The sequence below is a fragment of the Trematomus bernacchii genome, unplaced genomic scaffold (assembly GCF_902827165.1).
Source record: "Trematomus bernacchii unplaced genomic scaffold, fTreBer1.1, whole genome shotgun sequence".
NCBI lineage: Eukaryota > Metazoa > Chordata > Actinopteri > Perciformes > Nototheniidae > Trematomus > Trematomus bernacchii.
The window spans coordinates 11,898,303-11,921,508 of NW_022987698.1; the positions used below are offsets into that span (position 1 = coordinate 11,898,303).

The window sequence follows — 23,206 nt, forward strand, 5'->3', positions numbered from 1 at the left end:
CCTGGAAGCACATCGCCCAATTTCTGCCAAATGAAAAGTGTGTAATTTTCTATAAAAATACATTGTTTCTTATATATCTATTAAATTAGAAGGGTTCGTGGACACTTCTAAACATAAATGTCACAATTTTTGTTGGACCGTATCAAATGTTGGTTTTAAGCTAAATCATATCCCAGTCCCTTGGCCGGTGAAAGCAAAGAAAGCACAATAACAAATACAATTTGTATTATAAACTATAATGTCCCCAAATGTGTGGTTAATTTATGTTCAAATATTACATTTTGAGCACCAAAACATACCAAAGCACCAAAAATATTCTGTCAGTTATTTAAGAAAAACTCTTCACAACTTTACTCTTTTATGATGAATAATGTTGGAGCATCAGTTGGTTACTATTTTCTTAGATAATGGATTCCTCATTGATACAAAACTGGATTAAAGCGTGCGGGTGGTGATGTCAGAGGATGGCTAATGCCGTTTGTGTATGTGTCTAACAATTATGTTAATGTTGAAGAAAAAGCTGAAGAAAAACCCTTTCAAGGAAAGCCAATAATAGCTTAACTGTCAAATTAGCATGCTAGTGGTCCACTAACGTAATAAGAATAGATTATCCAGTAATGTGTGGCAGAGTTCAGATTGGCTCGGAACTGACGTCAACAGCAGACCTTTGTCTCTGAAGTAAACAACATAGAAAGTCAGTATTCCTGAATAGTATTCCTTTAAGATGCTTTGGACAATCATCTCTCCACCAAACTGCTCTACGCCAAGGACATTGTATTCATTCATTGTATTAGTATAATGTAGTATTATAAGGTCAAATAGCTTTACAGTTTATTCAACAAGGGCTTTATTCCGAATTTCGCATCACCAGAAAAGAAACCAGGCGGAAATCCTTTTCATCAGCTGCGCATTTAATGTATAACAACAGTACAAAGTGAATCTTTTGCTTGCAAAATAGGAGTGTTTTTTTATGTACAATATTTTTACAACAATATATAGTTTAAAAAACATTACAGTTTAAATGTCTGACAGTTTATTGCACAACACATTTATAAATTATCATCATCAAACCACACATGAAACAGATGAGTTCTGCCATATTTCAACACTTAACAGGAAATGTATTTATTATTTATATAATTGTATCTTGCTCTTCTAGATTAGCATGAATAAAGGTCCTGTGGGGAGTACATTAACCCCACTGATACTGAAATGGTAAAAGGAGCAGCGCTCCGGAAAGACACTGATAGACAGTCCATGTGACTTTTACATTGAGCGATGAAACAGTCTAAAGCACAGAAATAAGTTCATATTTCAGCATTGCAATGGGTGAAATACAAACAATCAAAACTAAAAACCTGAATGACCGCGATGCCTCAGACTGGATTTTTCATCATGATAATCGTTTGCAGTTTAAGATATGGCACTCTATAAATACAGCAGCAAGGATACAGCAAGCAATCAGGTCAAATGTACATATGGAAAAATAAAAACAGGTGAACTTTATGCTGAAAGATGGAAGGATGTTAAGAGCTGTGAAGCAACAGGACCATATGCTGATCCAAATACATGTATCAATAATCATATATCCACTCTGTGGACAAAATATTAAAATCACCTACTTTATACCGCTACACTCTCTTTTGTGGCACCTGCAGCTTAAATATCTCCAGGGAGAAAACTCCTCCCAGCTAGTTTCTTAGATTTGATTTCCAGGTTATGTTCAAAATAGATTTTTTTGGGAGGATCAATAAGGCATCAAAGCCTTCATCAAACTTAATCTGATCGGATTACTTCACAGGAGCAGCAGGTGTTCTTAATATCTCGTACACTCGGTGAATTTCAAGTATCGCGCTTAATGTAAACAATGACTGATGAGACAGGGGAGGGGGAGAGGGGCGCTGTTGGCCAGGGCTTGGCTAATCTGATTCCTGATCAGACTTAAAGCATCATTAATCATGCTTTCTGCTACAGTTCAATTTGGTCTCCACTTATCTTTGAACGGCTGAATTGGTGGTCTATAGATCATCACTGTACAAAATGTCCTATCTTAAATGGGATCTTTTCCGTACAATGACATGTATTATTAATAACTTCTACGGGAGCATTTAACATGAATGAAACATGAGACATATTATATTTGGCACAAAAACCCCGGGATTTGGTCCGGAAATATATCTACATATATTTCATATTTGAAGGTTTGCAGTGCTGTAGAGCCTCACCTTTTTCAATGCCAAATTGTGTACTGTTCAATCCCTGGCGGAGTTGCGATTCATTAAATCTTCATTTAAAAACAAGGACAGGGAGCTTCAAGTGTGGAAATGAAAAGTAATGGCATCACAGTCTTTAGTTTTCTCTTTAGTAAGCCTTTAAAAGGCAATAGGGAAAGGCTTAGCAACACAAAGTTACACATCTCTGCTCCAAACGGCGATGTCAGTCCAAGCCCGTGATATGTACTGCGAACACAAGTCCTTCATCTTTGACATATAAAAAGTACTTTGAATCCTGTCTCGCCAAACGTGCCATCCCATTAAATTGGCTCCTGTCTTTGTTGAGCTCCTCCAGTGACTTTTCAAGTTGAGTCATTCTTTTATTAAGTGCTGTTCTCTTCAGAGCTCCAGCCATGCCACACACACACATTTAGTATAAGCACCGACTACAAAGACAACCATTACCCAGCGGAAAATAATTGGCTGCAAATTCAGCAACCGTGATGGCCCAAATCCTCTTTGTGTCTCTCTATAGGAGCGTTTTAGAAGTTGGGTGTTTGCCTGCTGGAGTTTCTTCTGAAAAAACGATGACATGGGATTCAAAAGTCGTGCTTTGGGGCGATCTGTGTGTTGCGGAGTGTGTATGTACATTTGTATGCGTGTATTAATCTCTTTCGTTTGTTTATACAGTAGGTCCATTGAGTCTGCAATGACAGTGTACATCAGGATTTGAGTGTGTGTGTGTATAGGTGCTTAGGTGTGATTGTATGTGTGTGTTCACGTGTGCATGAGAGTACCACGTGTGTTGCTGATGGGTTTAATACTCATCTGTTAAAGTATGTGTTGTAGTGTTTGTGTGTCTGTCTGTATGGAGGTGTCTCAGCTCTCTATAGACATGGCTGCGATGATCTGCTCCAGTTTGTATGCCAGCTTCTGCTTCCGGGCCTGTTCATCCTGCTCCAGTGCCTCAATAATCTAAAGCACACAAAAACACACACAAGGGCACAAACTATGAAACTGAGGCTTATTGTTCAGAAATAGGAATCATACAAATATGCAAATACAGATAAAACAGACTTACAACTCCAACAACTTCCACACTTAATAGTATTGTACATGTGGCTGCACTTGATTGTTAGTTCCTAATATATTGTCAATTTGAATTTATCATTTGATTGATCAGAAGTTGGTGCATATGTGTAAACCTAAGCAAAACCAACATTCACCGGTTCCAGCTGCTCAAATGCATGCAGTAGCTGCTTTTCCAGGTTGTATCTTTGTAGAGGAAATATCCTCATATCTTAGATTTTTGGGCTTTCAACTGACCGAACATGACATTTGAAGATGCCACCTTGGACTGCGGGAAATTGTGATTTTCACTCTTTCAGACATTTTATAGGCCAAGACTTTGAACAAGAATAGATCGAGTCATCATGTTGCCACACATTGCCAAACATTGTAGGGCAATTGAAATGTTTATCAATGAACTGGAAGCACAAGGACCTGAGAACACCAAGATAGCGACCTGGCAGATTGACACAATAAACTCACCATACATCATGAGAACAATATCTTGTTCTTTTGATACTATGAGCACTGTTTATCATTCTGAATATTTAGCTTATTTCTGTACAACTCTACCTATTTTTAAATCTGCACAGCCCTCCAATTAAACTCTTATAAACTGTCTTTTGCCATATTTTCACTGTACTTAGTTATTAGATATTGTATATTTATATTAAACATTTCTTATTATTTTTTAATGTCAACTAGTTTTGAAATATTTTCTTTTTTTAATCTGTCTAATTCATGATCATTCTCTTACAACTTATTTCCTCATACTGTGTTTATGTTTGCACCACTATACACCAAGCCAACTCCTTGTATGTGTAAACTTACTTGGCAACAAACCTGATTCTGATTCGTCAGGAAAATATTTTTAAGGAATTTTGGAATTTCTTGCAGTTTGGTGCTAGTCAGGTAGCGTATAACGGGTTTAACCAAGATTCAGAGTCTCATGATAACTGTTGTTTAAAACACCCATAGTCATCTTATTATGTGCCGCTATAAGAATAGCTGCTTTAACATAAAAATATTCCAACTTCAGTCGGCTAACCACACCATCAGGACCCCTCCAGCACATCCCCATGATACAGAGTGTTGACTGGGCCTCACCTCTTGGCTGTACTTGCTGACGTAAGTGTAGATCTCATGGAGGGCACTGAGCATGTTGAACTCACTGGAGTGAAGGCGGGCCTGTTCAGCCAGATAGGCATTCATATCCTGATCACTGATGGCAGGCAGGCGGTTGATGTCAGCGTAGTACCTGAGAGGAGACACACACACACACACACACACAGTCAGAGTCAAGGGCATGCATATAAAAGCTTTTCTCCTCACCTAGTTTCAGTCTACTGCTGTGTGAGCTCAAAGAATATCTAAAGGCAGGCATGTTGGCAGGAATAAGGAAAGGCATCACTCATAGGTTCAGTCATTCAGTCACAGTGACTTCAAACCACACCAGAACTCTGTTTTGCTAAACAAACACACATATGCCTTAACTTACGAAAGCTTTCACTTGATTACACATTCAGTCTGTTACTTCCAACCCTATTAGAGCGGCATCATTAATTGTGCCACAATTTGCAATAATAGCTCTATGCAATGCCATTTCTATACTAATGCATTGCAGGGAGATCTGATTAACCAATCCAAGTGTTACTTGCATCAACTAAGGACATGACTCCGTTGCCCTGTATGAGCAGGCTTTAGACCAGAGAGTAATGGATAACATGTTACAGGATAACGTAAAAAGGATAAAAATAAAAATCTTAATCGGATTTCTGGTACATTTTTTGAAAATGGGAATTTATAGCAGAATTACAATGTTACAATAACATCAAGATCAATATATTGTTAAGTTGTACTATCTGAATTTTCCTTTTGGTTTTCTTCCATTTTTTAAAATGTTCCTTTTGATCTTTTAATGCAATAGACCACACCGTATTTATTAAACATAAAAACTTTGATTGCTTTTAATAATGTATTGAACTAAAACAGCTTCTGAAAACTACTCTGTAGGCAAGGGGTGCATACCGGTTCCCGGTATTACGGAAATACCGGTTACTGGCGGCTACGGTATGCCGTACAGAAATCAGATCCGGTTTTCGATACTTTTACGCCAGCCAATCAGATCGCGCATCTTGCAACGACTTCGGTGATTGGCTTGATTGCCAAGCAATGCCCTTCACCTTCCTCCCGAACGTCTGAGCCTTTCGGTTAGCTTTCGTTTTTTCATTAGCTCGATGTCTCCACGAAAATCTAAAGTGTGGCTGCATATGACTGCCAGTCTGAATGGTGGGGTCTGTAACCACTGCCAGTCTGAATGGTGGGGTCTGTAACCACTGCCAGTCTGAATGGTGGGGTCTGTAACCACTGCCAGTCTGAATGGTGGGGTCTGTAACCACTGCAAGAAGTTTATTTCTGGGAAAGGCGGCAACACATCCAACCTCTCAAAACATTTTCTAAAATCAGAGTACAGGAATGTACAGTCTTCAAGCCCTTGTTGTCAAACGTGTTTTTCATTGTTTGTTCAGTACTAAAAGGTTGAAGTCCCACAATTAATTTTAATATTCATTTGACATGTTAACTATATCATAAAGCGCTTCATGGGAGTAATTGCGGGATGATCGTGATACTTTCCCATGAAAGTATCACGATATGTATCGGTCGAGTATCGGTATCGTTCAGTGGTAGCGGTATCGTAAAAAAGTCAACGATATGCATCCCTACTGTAGGCCTAGCATATACTTTAAGATGACACATTGTTGATAAAAAGATATCTTGGTTTCTTTTTTTCTACGGTTACATTTTTATTTTGTCTTACATAATACACCTTATAAAAAGTTATCTTATTTATATCTCTTATCTCATTTATGGGCATTGCATTTGATATTGAGGTACACCAAAAGTGACACCAAGTAATCAGGTTACATTACTTTTAAATAGTGACACAAGGCATTAGGTTGCTGATTTACCTTTATTTTACATATAACTAGTAATTGTGCCGGAATGCCTTTTAAAAAAAAAAAAGTAAACCTCCCAGCCCTGCGTATGACTGTGTAATTATGTAAACTTGGTAAATGATAAAAAAGTGACAGCAAATGTATTACTTTGACAAAACCTGGTATGGCTTGTCAAAAAAAGAACATAAATAGCAACCAATGTTTGGCGTAGTACAAATACAATACCAGTATTTAGGCATTATCAAACCACACACAGAACATCGTAATAGTGACACGACCTCTCATAGTGACAAGGTTATAACAGAGACAACTATCATTATCATCTCGTCAAGAGTCCTGAGGCTCTATCTCGAATTACAAGCCTCTTCTGTCTCCTAAAATAACGTCTCAACCTGACACTAACAACAACCTTAAACAAAACAAACCTTATCCTATGCAAATATAGGCCCTGATTCAGAACTGACCCTGTTGAGACTTGAGGACAAGCAATCACTTCTCAGTGGGGATTTCAATAATCTTTTATATCCTTGAGAATGGCATTCGATTTTGCATGGGCGCAAACACATACACACCTTTCTACCCAGCTCTTGTAATGCGGTATGTCCTTGGCGTAGAGCAGTTTGGTGGAGGGTGAGTCTTTGCCCAGACGGTGTTCAGAAGTAGAGCATGAGTCCATGAAGGTCTGGGCCACCACCGACAGACAGGCGTCCGTGATGCTGCTCTTATGGATGTCAAACACAAACTGGGGATTCTTGATCACGTTAACCCAGAAGCGCAGGGGCAAGCTGTGGAAAATAAAAGAGTAGAGTGTACAAAGGAGTAAGAGACGGGAACATTTTAGTCTTCGTCTTTTTAATTGTGACCTTTATAAAGTTAGTTTGTGCAAGGGAACAAAAGTTGGTAGTTCTTCAAAGAGCAGCATAGAATAAGATAAGGTGGCATTAAGGGTTGAATAATTGTTCACTTGGCCCCAAGCTTTGCCTGTTTTTATTAAAAGTTCTATAGAAAATATTGCCAGCAAGCGTGATGTCTCTACAGTGGAAGTTAAGTAAGGTTCCCTCTCACCAGTTGCTCTTCCAGGTGTGACGGACGTCCGTGTCGTGGATGCCGTGCTTGTCGGCCTGCTCGTCCAGGAAGTCAAACATATATTTGATAGCGAGCGGCAGGGCGGTGCCCCGACACACAGTGCTGAACAGGGTCTCAAACAGGTCGTCCACAAACTTCTGCAAGGTGCCCTATAGAAAATAGAACATAGAGTTGAGACCTAGTGCTGACTGCTTGTGGTGTCTACATACAATCCAAGTGGAAAGGCTACAAATGCATAGAAAAGGCAACTGAAGATGACAAAAATTGGTACAAATTGTATAAAATAATTCCTAAATCTAACTGAACTCTGTGACATCAATTGCCTCTCATTTTGTCATATCGTATTGAAATGCGTAATCAAACATGTTCAAAATGAACATTTAATTATTAAATACATTTATCTCCTGCATACGTTTTACTAGAATGTATGTAACATATTGCACATGTGTCAGGTAGATCTCTGAAACCATCCTAGTGCCGCGCTTATATCTTTGTAAATGAAATATTTTCATATCTTTGGGTTTTGGACTGTTGTGGCAAATTGTGATTTTCACTTCAGACTCAAGACTGTTGGTCAAGTCATCGTGCCGCCAACCATTGCCACATACTTTAAGGCAATCAAAATGTTAATTAATTCACTTTAATTAACTAACAGCACTTTGCGAAAGGTATTAAGTTGTGAGACGTAAACGAGGAATTCAATCAGAACTGCCAACATCATGTTAGCGACCTGTCGGATGGAAACAATTAAATCCTAAAGAAAACATTAACTGAGATATTACAGGTAGCGTACAGAGGGTTTATCAAAGATCAGCGTGGGGTGATGAATCTCTGTGGATTCATAACTGTGAGCGACACCTATTACAATACCCATAGTCATCTTATCCTTTGTTCATATAGGAATAGCTGCATTAACTTCCACCATTAGTCGGCTAACAAACTAGCCATATTGTACCTTTGTAGCTAGTAGCCTCGTCAGGTAGATCTCAGACACCATCTTGCTGCCGCGCTCGCCCTCTTTCTGGTCCCCGTGGTCGTGGTTCTTGACTAAGTGCCAAACCTTGACCCCGCTCTCCATGTCAGGGGTCAGCATGGGCACACGGGAGTGGGGGCTGTCAGGGCTGGTGGGCGTGGAGCGGAAGGGAACGTCCACACCTAGATGGTCAGATAATCAGAAAAATATATTCTAAAATGCTCTAGGTGTAGTTTGTAGAGAGAATACATCTCGTTTGATAAAAGAAGAAAAGGCACATTTGTCTTTCAGATCTGAATTGAAGGCGCATTGTCTCTTTGTGATCTGCAAGTGAACATGTTGGGTCTGTGTGTTCAGACTGTGTAATCATTTGCTGCCATTCTTTCATTGGTTGTCATAGTAATGATGCAGACGTGCACTCATTCACTAAAGACATGTTTTCTATCCTGGCTCTGATCCTTACTTTCTGTCACTTTGTGCTTTCTGCTCTTGTTGTCATCATGTTTGCTGTTTTGTGTATTTTTGAAAACATTTGAAACCTCATGTGAAAGACAAGTGTTAGTTGTATCTTTAAATGTGTCTCTCTGATTGTAGATCAGTAGTTTGTATAGATCTAAAGTGATAAGACTGGATGAATATGTTTGAAAATAGCACTTCTTTTTGTTTAATGTGCTGCAAAACAGTATCTGCTAATGTGCGTTACCACAGACTGATGAGTGACGGCAACAGATGGAGCAACACTGCTGTGAGCTGAATGAATATTAAGTATTTGTTTTGTTTTTTGAAACAGCACTGACCGTATCTGCTGATGCTGCGTGGGAAGCTGGCTGAGCAAGGAATATTGAAAGAAGACATCTGTTTGGGCACCAAGGCCACCACGCAGCGCTCCGACACCTGCAAGACAAAGGTTAGACAAGGCTATTATTTTTATGAATAAGTGGAATGCAGCTGTAGGTCAAGAGCAATGGCGGCTTGAATTCAAAAGCTTTTGAATAGTCCATCGGCAGTTGAATCACTAGACATATAATTGGACTATACATAATGTCCTTAAGGTAAATTCACACATTCTTTAACAAAAGTTGTATATGCTCCATTATCATCACTATACAGAAAGTATAGCATTGATCAGCTTTAACTACAGTGTAGGACTAAACGTATTCATATTACAAATGCGTACTGTAGAATGTACTTAGCTTAAACTTAAAACCAGAACACTTAACTATACTTCAAACTTAAACAAAAAATTGAATCAAAACTGTGTCTACCACGTATTTATTTCCTTTACTTGTGTGTATTTTACATCGATTCTAGACTAAGAGGGCATAGTTGTCCTGATTTTGTCTTAGATGGGCCCTTCAATGCGTTTTGGGGTTTCCTTTTCCTGTAAAAGTTTCTCTCCTACACACTCCCCCCCCCCCCCCCCCCCTGCCTTAAAACACTTCCATTTGACTCCCTTGCTTCCATCTGTAACATAGTGACATCAATATGTAACAGTGATGCTTCTATTGGCTAGGGCTCCAACACACTGATACGTGATAGGCTAAGGTTCTCGAAATCTCTAAGCGAATGGCCAATCACAACAGAGCCGTCCAGCTAACCAATCAGAGCAGACTGGGCTCTGGTTTCAGACAGAGGGTGAAAAAAGGTGCTACAGCACAGGCAGTATGAGAATAATAAAGCCCTTTTTGAACATTAAAGCATGGAGACATGTCACAGTAGAGGCACAAAATACAAATATGAACCTGAAAATTAGCACAATAGGGCTCCTTTTAATTATAAAATATCTATGGGTCATTTCGCATAGAGTTCACTGGCTGTGGATGTTTTTAATTAAAGCTTGCTCAGCCGAGGCTCAGTGTAAGTGTCGGTCCTACATTTTGTCATTTCTGTAGTCCCAGGTAAATACTGTATACTGTAGCTGGGTTTGGTTGTCTGACACGTGAACTAAATTCACACTACTGTTCTGCATGAGCTGTAAAATGTTGCTAAATCCAGCTTAGCAACATAACAAATATTTCCACACCTGGCACCATGGTTAAGAATGAATGAGATAAATAGTTTTTCTCCTTGACAGATACTAGAGAATCTTGTCAAAAACATGCTTTTTTGTGCCGAAAAATGCAGTTCTCCTTTGTCTTTATTTATCTCTTTGTTTAAACAAAAGTATGCTGCCTTGAAATGCTTACTGTGTGCGAGTGTTACATTTGGCCAAAAGGTGATAGTGAGGACAGACATTTGATTGACAGCTGAGCAGGATGACTCATCTGAGTTTGGTGACCTGTGTAGTTGTATTTATGAGCTGAAAAAAAGATGTTGTGAGAGACCCAGGAGCACAAGTGCATGTTCGGTTGACTAAGCGTGCTTGCGACCAAGGGGTTGACAAAATGTTGGCAGGGGTGGGGGGGGAGGGTATATGAATATGAATGAGTAATGCTGTGTCCTTCATCAACAATATCTAGTGTGATGCCCTTGAGCAACTGGATAATCACAGCTTTTAAAAAGGCTTTGTAAGAGTGAACGAGCTCTGTCGTTCATCATTAGTTACAGCTGAAATAAATTCATCTGCAACTATGTTTCATAATTTGAAAATCATTCATCATTCAAATCATGAGTCACTTCTCAAACTAGCAAGCCTTACATAAAACATTACATAACATGACATAATAAATGTGAAGTGGTTCTGATTTACTGTTTTTATATATTTTGAAATTGAAAATCTTTGGATTCTGGACCGTTATTTGGACAGCAGAAGCAATCTATGTATATCCCCTTTGGCTGTGGGAAATGCAAATAGACATTTTTAAGTCTTTTCTGACATGCTGTAGACAAAATAATTGATCTTTTAATCAAGGAGATTCTTACTTTAATAATAAATTAAAAACTTAAAAAGCAGCCATTGGTTTAAGGTTTAGGGCTTACTTTTTGGCATTGCTCAACAAAACACACACTAGTCACATCAAGCTTCATTATGCTTTTCTTATGGTGGAGTATTGACATTATTGACAGACCTGGTAGTGCATGAGTGTGTTGAGTCTCTTCCAGTCACTCTCTATCTTGGTGGTGATGTCCTCATCCTGCAGGACCACACGCGCTGTTCTGCCCTGCCGCCACTCTGAAGGAAAAAGCAATCAATAGTAAATGTGTGACATTTGTCATTTTGGGAATGTTTGTATCCTAAGTGCCTGACAGATTGTCTAATGTCCATCGTTTGTCTTGCAAAGTTCCCGTGCGCTGCAGGTGAACTTTTGTGCTGTTAGTTTGTTCTTGCAATTTAGCAAGCTGTCACCCGTAGCAAGACGGCTGAATGTGCATTTCTTTCTTGATTGTGATTTTGCAAACAAAACACAAATGACACAGAGATTTAAGCTACCCAAAGCAACAAGGAAGAAACGGATCCTCTCCAAATCCCTCACCTATAAGAGCTCCTTTTTAAAGTGTAAACTACAAACCCAAAGCAGAATCAGACACTACCTTTGAAGGTGCGTGTCAGCTGGATTTGTGCCAAGTCATTCAGAATTAGATGACATGTTGTGGGCGTAAGCCTAAGTGTAGGTGAGCTGTCAGTAAGGTTTAACATCAGTGTTGTTGAGCGTTGCCCTGGTTGGGGCTGTAAACAGGTAGGAGGAAGTTGTCTTCCGGAAATTGATTTGGAGCCCTTTGTTGATGTCAAATGTCTTCAGTGCAGCACCTGTGATAACTCCCCTGACAAGCCCACTACAAGCCGTACTCTTCCCACCTGTCATCATTCCAACATATCATGTTCCATGGCACATTTTCAGGCTGGTGCCCCACGGGAACGAAAATGGGTTGTATCCGCATATTTCTCTTGCGTATAGCCAAATAGCAAAACACACACTTCAAGTCAGATCATCACCCTTAGCTATTTTAATTAGCCTACCTCTCAAACTACCTAAACTAGTTATAAATATGTTTATTTTTTACTGTCGGCCGGGTCACTCATTACTGGATCAGCTGCTGCATGAGACAGACACTGAGGCTGTCAGAAGAGAGGACAGGCTCCGTGTATTTTATTATTATATAGAGTCGTTATTCATTTGTTTTAAAGCTCAATAAATAACAAAGAAGACCTTTGACCGGCACTTTTATAATTTTGTCCGGAAGATTTAAACTTTTACACACGTTGACCGGCGAAAAACTCTGCCCGGTTCCCTCGGCCCCCACCACGGTGAATAAACAGAAGGGCAACCATGCTTCTTCACTGCTTTTTCTGGAGGAAGTTAAAGCGCCACGTACAGGCTCGGCATATGTACTGCAGCTTTTTCCAGTGGTTGGAGCTAAACGGAGCTGTCTCGTGTGAACAGACACTATCCGGTGTATATTGCGTGTGGACGGAAGCTTTTTTGCGATTGCGTTAATCCTATGCGTTTTGCCGTATGCGTTCCCGTGGGGCACCAGCCTCAGTCTATGTTCTATTTCTCACTATATAAAACAATTAGCTTTATATAATTAGTCTTCAACAGTAGGATTGCAGCCTCACCCAGATCCATGTCTGCAGCCCGTGGTCGCTGTGAGCACGGCATGTTCTTGTACACCGCATCCAGGATCTTCTCTTTTACCTGGGTAATGGTGTCACAGTTGAGCACCTTGACAGGGATTTCGGGGCTGTTCTCATTGTCTGGGTTCACACAGCTCAGCGTCTGGGGATCCGGGATAGCGAGAAAGAGGGGGGGGGGCAGGGAAGGTAAGAGAAAAAGGCAGAGGGAAAGGTGTTACTTGCTAGGAATGTCCTTTCATTACATACTCCTCACCAAACTGTCCTGGTGGAGAGGATCGAGGCCAGAAATGTAATTTCACACCTCCAGGATGTGGCTGTGCCGCTACAGCAGGGGCATTACACAAGTAATGAGACACAGCCTCTCAGACTCTCCGACATGGATATCAGAGAGGTGTCATCCTGTCGCTGGCTGCCTCTGCTGTGGAGCTAAAGCCTGAGGGGGAACTTATTCTGACGGGCTACTGGAGGAACCCAGCCGGCTTGATTTTAATGGAAAAGTAGGGGCATGTTGTGTATACAGGTGGCCCTACTGCATTTCACTTCATTGCAAAGCATACACCAGTGACGAACTTTGTAAACTCATTATTCCTTATTATATTATACAGGGGTTTTTCTAGAAAAATATAGTATGAGGGCAATACTGTGGTGCTGATCTTGAATATAAGATATATCTATTCTCGCAAAAACATGACACCCGTATACAAGACAGCGCCGTGGACGCAAACAACAACGCCACGTTGGAGCTCGGTAAAAACAAAGCTGTCTATGCTGTCTGACGGTCTATTTGATACGATTTTCATATTTTTTGAGTTATTTTACAGTTGTTGCCTAACAGAAATCATAATTTTGGTATGAGGGTGCACGCCGAAAGTAAGAGGGCGCAGCGCCCCTGTTACCCGGTTTAGATAAAACCCTGTTAGCTGTTTAAATGCATGTATCTTTATTTTATTTAATTACTTTTCCACTTATTTGGGAAGACAGACTGACCTAAAGTTTAAATCCTAGATAAGTGGTTTTCAACCTGGGGGTCAGCACCCCCAAGAGGGTCACAAGATTATTACTGGGGGGTCCACAGATGTTGTGCGAAACAAAATTACAATTACATAAAGATATATACAAAAGAACAATAACATTTAGACAGGGAATAGCTACTATTACGTTACATCACCTGTACCACTAATGTGCTTAGCTTTGGGGCCTACACTAATAATACAAGGGCTATAAAAGTGTTCGTACTGGGTAATTTATTCAGGATTTCTTTTAAGTAAACTCTGATTTACAGATAAAAAAACAGTTTTGCCTCTGAATGAAAATGTGCTTAAACAGCCGGCGCACTTCCTCTGGGCTTGGGTCACAGCTATGTTAAAGGTCTTGTTTTCTCGTTATCTTCTTTAGCTTGACATGATGGCAATCTGGGTATTTCAGATTATTTGTTCACTCCCTCCATGTTGTTGAAGCTCCTAATATTCAAAGAATTCACAAAATGCTACATTTCTGTGGATCTGTCAAGGCTCTTTCCGAGGGATGTTCACAAATGAATACAGACAATCCATTTGATTATTTTCCGCATTTTTTTCCCCTAATGTCGTTATGACTCACCAGCGTCTTGTATTCAATCTGCTGTCTGATGAGCTTGTCCTCGCTGAGGGAATAGCGAGCCTCTCCAGTGATGGAGTCTATGGGTCCCTTCTCCATTTGCTGTTTGATGGCACAGAACAGCATGAAGAGAGGCTCGCCAGCACACTCCTTTGTTTTGGAAGGGAACCCAGGGATTAGAGGGAAAGGTGGGAGCAAGAAATATAAGACATGAGAAAGAAGTAAAGGAGAGAGATCTGTATTCATCAGCGCAGACAATGACACTGAGTATCTAGAGCATGGCACACCAAACATGATAAATGGAGCTTTTTACTCTCGTGTGAATTGCAAAAGTTTGACCCTGCAGGAAACCATTACCCCTCCACAATGTCCATAACACTCATCAATATCTCACAGTTAAAATGACAGCAAACAGCAGTCAATTCTAAAATCGATGCTAGTCATTTTAAAAAGCAATGTCGTAGTCTATCACATTGACACCTGTAGCGATAAGGCGTGAAAGAGATTTCATTTTACCTTGAGAAATTTGTGTAGCAAGAAGGCAAACCAATTTGTCAGCATCTTCTCTGCCACGGACTCGGTTCTGCAAGACAAGAAGAAAGCACACTCTTTTGTTAGCAAGAGGCGTCCCATAGAGAGCGGCAGTGCTCTGATTATTCTTTTATAATTTAAGACGTTAGAAGAGCCCGACGTTGTTGGAACCAAAAAAACATGACATGGAGAGTTTACAGAGACATGCCATCCTTACTCAGCCGCTCGGTCTCAAAGGACACATACTCTGATACAGTCTGCTGTAAGTTAAGTGCCGCCGGTGCACAATGTATTTGGGTCATGACATGTCCACTTCAAGCCCTTTTACTTTTCTTCCTTGCTGTCTCTGCACTTAGCTACTTCACGAGCCCAGATGGGAAAGCTGTAAAGGCTCTTCTGAATCTGATCCAACTCCTGCAGTTTTATAGACACCGCTCTGTTTCCCTTACCTAACCTGCTTTCTGTCTGCCACTCTTTTTTTCGGTCCTTACCTGCATTTCAAGCCTAACCTGCATTGACTCGACTGTTAACGGCATCCCATTAAACTGTGGTGTTTCCGCAAGAGCAGCATGTTTGGGCTAACAAGTTCTTGTTGTACCCGCTCCCATGTGAACCCATCCTTTTATTTAATGAGTCTGCTTCAGATTTAGAAAGCCCTCTTTTTCAAAAAAGAAAGAAAGAAAGGAAAAAATAAACCTCATGAAACATTCAGTAGGCCAGTCTCAGCTAGGAAAACAATCTGCAGATATCCAGAGGTGAAGGGGAGAGGGGGAGAGGCGAGAGAACGGAGGACAGGAGAGGTGACGGGGGGGAAGAAACGTGAGCTAGAACTGAATGTTTCATGAGTGGCACGCAGAAGATAATTTAGACTGACATAGACCATGCCACCGCTGCACTCTCTCGTCCACATTAGGTTCTCTTCCTCTGCCAGTCCCTCCCACTCTCACTCACTTTACCTCTCCTGTCTCTTTCACCTGTTCCTCAGACTCCTAACGGCTGTTTCACGCCACTGAACAAAACAAAGCTCAACAGAGGTTGGCTTTTCTTCACTGGCCTAGTTACTCATCCAACAGAAGTGCCGTAACTGGGCTGGAAAGAACAATGCACAAAGGTATTATCTATGCTGAAAGATAAGCAGTGTTGATCAGAACCTGGCAGGTTTGAGATAGAAAAGGTCTCTCTAGGTTAAATCCTCTGACCACACTGGAAAATATGGATGGAGAAAGTAAGGGAAAAATAGCTTTTACTGTAAGTTCCTGAAATTTACAAGGAATGCTTGTAGATATAAATGACTTATTACACAGATGTGCTTAACAATTAAAGGCAAGTAGTATTTGTGTGTTTATATTGGTTTTTATGCATGTAAATGGTCTACAAAGGCTATATTCCCAAAGTTCACTCCAGAGGGAGTTTCTCTCCCCCCCCCCCTGCCTGAAATGCCTCCATTGTACTGTAGTCCTTAGTTGACTTCTGTAACATAGTGACATCACTACGTAACACTCACGCTTCTATTGGCTAACGTTACAACACATTGTACGTGATAGCCTCAGGGGCGGACATCTTTAAGGGGCTGACTTATCACAACAGAGCCGTCCAGCTAACCAATCAGAGCAGACTGGGGTCTGGTTTCAGACAGAGGGTGAAAAGAGGTGCTGCAGCACAGGCAGTATGAGAATAATAAAGACCTTTTTGCGCATTACAGCATGTAAACATGTGACCAGTAGAAACACAAAATACAAATATGAACCTGAAAACGAACATAATAGGGCTCCTTTAATTTTCTCAGCAACTCCAAATAAGCTGTCTGAAAGCCTAAACTGAGCCTCCTAAGTCACATATCTTCACTCCTCCTTTGATGATTATAATGAATATTTATCTTTTCCAAAAGGCTACAATAAATAGCTTTTTGAAACTCAACTTTTAGCAGCAGTGTAGTACTTCTGGTTTACCTGCGGAGGAGTAGTTTGGGGTGGTTCTTGCTCTCCAGGTTGCGTTCTATGAGATCGGAGAGCAGGTGTTTGAGGATGTCAGTAGCGTACTCCAGCCGCCCCTGCAGAGCGGTCATGATGAGCGAGGCAACGTAGCCACGGTCACGCATGGAGAAGGAGCGCTGCAGCTCCAGTGTGCGGATGAATGTCAGCAGGAAAACCTTGTTATTCACCAGCTGAGCAAACTGCTTCAAGGCTTTCTCCACATTCGCCTGTCCGCTCCCCGGCACCTACACGCATCATGCATTTTTGCACACACACAAAGAAGCACATGCTCATTAGATAATGCTCACTGAAGGATGAGAGAAGTCATAATGTGGACAGAGGAACATGAAGACCGAATAAATATCTACAGGAATTCTCACGAACAATCTAAAGGCATAAAGGAAAAACAGAACCGTTGAAGAGCAGAACCCCCCCAACAGAGAAACTTCTGGTTTATAGTTTTAAATTCCCTCAAGAATTTAATCAAAAACACAAACGATTCTTTATTTTCTGCAACAAATAAAAGACACGTTTATTTATTTGGAGGAAAAAGAATAGGACGATGCTTAAAATGCAATCAGACAGGCCTGAAAAAAAAAAAAAACGTATTTTGAAACCATTGTGAACATAACTGCTTGATTGAAGCAACTCTAATTAGAAACACTAGCTTAATTTTGACATTGAGCACATGGGAAATATTGGTCAAATAATGAAAAAGCAAATGGCTGGTTGTTTAGAGTTTCTTCGAAATAAGTAGAACTAAACCCCTGAGGCCGCGTCGAAGAACATTTTAACACCAGGTACTTTTAGTATGAAATGTGATGATATCTATAGGGGTTCTTTGAAAAGACAACAAACGCTACACTAGACCAGTGCGAAATATGACATGCCAGCATTACTGAACAGGTGTAGAAGAATATTTTGATCGGAGATTTGAATTTTAAAAGGCAATAGTCCAAGTGAACAAGATAAGTTTGCCTCAAAATATGTGCATGACTGAGACTAAGGGATGTAGAAAACCCCAAAGATCTGCCCACAATCCAGCTGATGTAGCCAATAAACAAACCAAACTACAACCGCAGTGAGTACACTGACATTTGCTGACACTGCTTGTTCGACAGCAGTTTGACAGTACTTGCCAACAAGCCAAGATCAATTCATTTTGGAGTATACTAGAGCCGTAAGGTCAAGATGTCAGAACAATGGTTGAAAGTTGACTCGAGTGCAGCAGCCGTGCTTCAGAGGTCTCTTACCTCCAGCTCTCTGAGCACCGGGTGATCATCGATGCCGGGGAAGAGAACCCTCATGGCGTAAGTGCGATAGTCGAGGTAAGGTATGCCGGCTCTGTCCAGATCACTGGTTAACTCGTTGATGTCTGTCTGCAGCTCTGCAAAAGCTACATATGACAGAGGTAAGGGTTTAAACATTTTGCCGAACAACATGTTGTAACATTGATCTGTTTATCACAGCAAACCTAAGACAGTATTTTTCATTCCCAACTGTTTCTGATTGAAATGGTTGTAAAACAGTCAAAGTATGACGAGTAGTGCTTGTATTGAATTCAGGAAGCATGGCAATGTAGAGTTTCACATTACACAATAAATCCAATAGTAATTAGCACTGTTCATAATGATCTTACAGCATATATTTCATTTAGATTTTGATCATTTATTGTCAACTTATTGCAACTAAGAATACAGATATCCAAAAAGTTGCTGGTTAACGCTATCATTAATGAATATTCAAGTATTATTGAGCCAATATACATATACAATGTATATATAATAAGTATTATATCTTACACAAATATATCATTTTGTTAAACACAGTCATCAACAGTTCTCGACATATGGTGCTATTATGCAACTAGAAAGTAGAAGTTCTTTTTTTCTGGATTTCTGAGTTGAATCTCTTGGATCAGTTTCCCTCACCTTCCTTGCACTCCAGAGCCACGCGGGACTCCAGATTGTCCATCTGCATCTGCAGGCGCTTCAGAGTAAGATCGTTCTCATGTGATTTCCGTCTGTAGGCCAGCAGGACGATAATGACGATGATGAGGAGCAGCCCTCCTCCAGCTGTGATGCTGAAGATGGCAGGAAGAGTGAGAAGGCTGTCGGACCGGATGTGAACTTCTCCCGGAGAGATGTGAAGTCCTCCTACTTGGACCTGAAAAATATTATTAATAATGCATACGTAAGCACGGTATTTCAAAACAGTGTTGAAAATCCTAAAGCAACAAAGAACACCACTAATGAAAAGGCTGGCCTGAATTCAAAACATTGTTGCTGAAGCATTGAATTGGCACATACAATAGAGACATGGACCACTTTCCTGAACAATCGCCTTGAAAGGAAACCTTTTTTAAAAGTTCCAGGCACATCAGCTTTATTTTTTTACAGCTTTTTTCTCATTATTTGCAGGAGTGCCTGTCAATAATTCTGCGGGGCAATGTAATGTAATTGGGAACCCACCAGACCATGAGTGACAGACAATGACAGAAAGCCAGCGACTAACTGAAAGCCTGTCAGTGACCCACAAACACAGTGACGTACAAACAGTGACCCATATCCTCAATGACAGGCGATCAGACGCTCACAAAACCACAATACAGGGACACGCTCTATAGACTGACCAGGACTTTGTGCTGCCCCGTGAGGTTGGGTGGCTCGCAGAGTAACTGAGTGTCGGTCACAGTGAGGGTGCAGGGCGTGTCTCCAATCAGCACCGTGTAATTCAGCCGGGCTCCACCAGAAGCAGACGGCACCAGGTTACGTCCCTGCAACACAGTTAGAGGAGACATGTAGAAAAAATCCACAAAAATAACATAAAATTAGACAACACAACTAATATGACATAGTAATTTAATAGGACTATTCAAACAATGTTTTGATCATTATGAGAATGTTTCTACAGTACAGTAAATATATGTAGAATCCAAGTGTCAAAGGCTTTATTGTTATATGCTCAATGTCTACACCATAGTTGTTTGCAATGAACATTTTCAACAGTGTAACATACAATATACCTAAGACAAAAAAAATAGGAAGTCAAATAGTGAATGTCAAACAATGGCAAGGTCAAATGTAGGACTAAATACATATACCCTATTGAAATGTTCCTCGTTGTTTCTAAGGGTTCTGTTTTGAAGCATAATTTCACAGTGATCCTTTGCTTTGTATGTAATTCCTATAGCATATGCAAATATGGGTAATTAGTATGATTACTGTAATCAACCATCTTGGAGAGAATAGCAGGAAGTTAAGGTGCGATCTACACTGCCAACATATATTATATGCAGAATATCATACACATATTATATGCAGGATATCAGCAACATTATTTGACCTAATAAAAGCAAATAACTAATGCAATATGCAACGAAATACGCTGTTTTATGATGGCACACATATCTAATGACCATTACACATGGTGTAAAACTGAAAGGCAAGAAAAATCTTTCCAAGAAACTACAAGAATTAGCCACACATTGGAGTTCACAGAGAGCATATTCAGAAATGTCGTTTTTCAGAAAAACAGAGAAATGTAGTCAACTGATGTGTGGTGTGTTTACAGTGTGTGCAGTAAAGCAATTCAAATAAATGAATAGATGTACATGTATTCCTATGTCAGTGCAGATGGTTATAGACATCAGAATACCCTCTTGCATGGAAATTATAAAAATAAAGCATAAAAGCAGTAGCAGCTGTGACGTACTTTGAGTATGATTGGAGCTCCAGGTTTCTGCTCCAGGACCCCGGTCAGACTGAGGGGCTCCAGGTACGGGTTTGGGTAGTAGACGAAGCTCGTGTTGTTGTAGGTGAGCAGAGCTTGGACGTTGTTGAAGACGAAGCCGAACTCGTCCACGTGTTTGATCGTCTCCTGGTCTGCAGTGTACTCTGCCTTCAGAGAGGGGGCGAAGCAGCTGATGGTGGTTGTGTTCAGCACTTTGCACACCTGGAGCGGAAACCAAATCAAGATTACACACCTCACAGTAAATTACCCAGAAGCAGACATGCAGTATTGTAAATACCAGACTAAACATATCCTCATACACATATTTAAAACGCACTGTGTTGTCTGCTGCATGATTAATCATTGCATACATTATTAAGAAACATAAATAATTCATCTGCTTACAGGTTAATTATAAGAAGTATTTGAAAGTTCTTCAGCAGAATTATTTAACACTTAGAAAGGTATTTTGTTGGAAATCCTAAATTTAAAACATCTTCTAGTTATTGAATGAATACATTTTCATTATAAGGCCCTTGAATTTTCTTTAGAAAGCACTTTTCTGAATAGATTTGAGCAGATGTCTCATTCTATGCCCATACAGTGTGTGGTTGATTTAATATTCGTACTCATTCTTAACATGCAGACGTTGAGAATATTATGGAGCCTTTTAATCATATTCAACTTATCCATCAACATACACATACTGGCAGTCTCTGTAGTGTTAACCTACATAACATGAGATTAAGGATATATATGTCTGATTGTCATTCATGAGCTGTTGCAGTATTCTCTGCATATTAAACTCACCCCATCCATATGTTCTCCTGCTGCTCGTGTGTTTTTTACCTTCTGCTTTGCTACGGCTAATGCTATAGTACTGACACTAAAGGCATTCATAGACCTGGGTCAAAGGTTAATAGGAGACCATTAAATGTGTTTTTATATACCAGTATCTGGCAGAAACTATATATGAAGATGATCCCTTGCTCCCTCAATGGGCTTATTCCTAAAACAGGTCTTTGTCACCACTGTTTTAAGTCTTTGGTACTTAATTACTACCAAATAGCTTTCTGTTTTCCTCTGCAATTCTTATAAATCCTTCTCAATATCTAGCAGATTGTTAAATTCCCCTAGCTTCAGGACAATTTCTAGCTTTAGTTTTTATCTAAGCTATTACTAAAAGTTGTTTCAAGTCAATTAACTGCTTTTGTGATCCAACACACTTTTTTAAGCATTTCCGATGATGTTTTCGAGATATGCGCGACGCAGAGACTGCCCTCATTATATTTTGCAATGACCCTCTTTTAGCAGCTGATGCGGGTTAAGGGTCAGTTTTAATCCCTTCAGATCTCCTTGCTGCCAGGGACACTGTAAAACACAGTTTTAATTGACTGGCTTTAATTCTTGACTAGCATCATTAATGCGCCATTTCATTATAGCTCAGAGCATGCCTCAAAAACAAAACATCTCACTTTTTAAAAACAACTCTTCCTAAAATATATTTTAAGTTTTCATATGCCACATCTTGGTTTTCTTATACTTGTGTCTTTATTACATTTAGTGTTTGATTGTATTATTGTGGCAGCAATAAAGATGTAACACTTTCATATCATATTTACCTTTAAAAAATCAATCTACAGCTGGTACAAGCAAACTATTATCACTCAATTTCTGGCATCACTTCACTATTTCTGGCGTTTTCTCTTCAGAATTGATTTTTAGAAACATATCGATCTATTTCAAGGTCGAGCTAAAAAAAAGTTCCTTCCAAAAGTTTCGACCCTTTTTCAGCCAATGTGCAGTCTCAGATCCTCGGGCAATTCCCTGACTTGTCCAAAGTGTAAAAATAGAGGCTAAAGGTGACTGGACTTATGCCACCGGGGCTTCAACACTTTGGAACAATCAATCACTTTGAAAGGACCTGCCTTAGCTCCTCAGGCAAGCAGAGTCAGCACAATAAATCACCTCCCAAACCCGAGGTGCACTTTCATGTCAGCTTTTTTTTAAACTCATTTTGGAATGATCTAAATGCCACCTCCCTCCAACCCTTCTGTTTATGGGTGGCTTCATTTTTATATCCACATCCAGGACAAACTACAGCCTATTAGATTCTGTAATAGTATTTCAAGGTGTTGATGGTTAATTTGCTCTCCACCCTACAGGCTGTTTGGTACAGAGACTGGAGGCTTTTCTTTAGGAATATAGTCATTTCTCCTTAAAACTAAACCAGTTCAAACATTATTTTACCATCGGAAAATTGCGGGGGGCCCTATAATGCTTTTTTTTTTTTTTTTCCTTTCCAGTAGTGCGTTATAAAGGTTTGTGTGCATGTAAATGGTCTGCAAAGGCTAACGTTCACTCCCACACTCTCTCCCCCCCTGCCTGAAACGCCTCCATTGGACAGCTTTTTTTTTTACCTCCGTAACACAATGACATCACTATGTAACATGTGCGCTTCTATTGGCTAGTGCTCTAACACATTGTAGGTCATAGGATAAGGGAAAGGTTATACAGAGGGTGAAAAGAGGTGCCTCAGCACAGGAAGTATGACAAAAATA

At 40.1% G+C, this 23,206-nt stretch overlaps 1 protein-coding gene across 1 annotated transcript in view; it reads right to left on the reverse strand.

Annotated features, from left to right (window-relative positions):
* Window positions 1–909: 909 nt before the first annotated feature.
* Window positions 910–23,206, reverse strand: part of LOC117489875 (plexin-A2-like) — a 68,609-nt gene continuing 46,312 nt past the window's right edge. The window contains exons 17-31 of the mRNA XM_034139433.1: window positions 20,628–20,867; window positions 19,546–19,689; window positions 18,845–19,079; window positions 18,167–18,309; window positions 16,890–17,158; window positions 14,926–14,992; window positions 14,413–14,559; window positions 12,796–12,955; window positions 11,306–11,409; window positions 9,095–9,191; window positions 8,280–8,479; window positions 7,304–7,473; window positions 6,811–7,023; window positions 4,389–4,539; window positions 910–3,188 (exon numbers count right to left, since the gene is read on the reverse strand). Of these exons, the coding sequence (XP_033995324.1) occupies window positions 3,093–3,188; window positions 4,389–4,539; window positions 6,811–7,023; window positions 7,304–7,473; window positions 8,280–8,479; window positions 9,095–9,191; window positions 11,306–11,409; window positions 12,796–12,955; window positions 14,413–14,559; window positions 14,926–14,992; window positions 16,890–17,158; window positions 18,167–18,309; window positions 18,845–19,079; window positions 19,546–19,689; window positions 20,628–20,867 (2,436 nt within the window). The 3' untranslated portion in view covers window positions 910–3,092. The remainder of the gene's footprint in view (window positions 3,189–4,388; window positions 4,540–6,810; window positions 7,024–7,303; window positions 7,474–8,279; window positions 8,480–9,094; window positions 9,192–11,305; window positions 11,410–12,795; window positions 12,956–14,412; window positions 14,560–14,925; window positions 14,993–16,889; window positions 17,159–18,166; window positions 18,310–18,844; window positions 19,080–19,545; window positions 19,690–20,627; window positions 20,868–23,206) is intronic.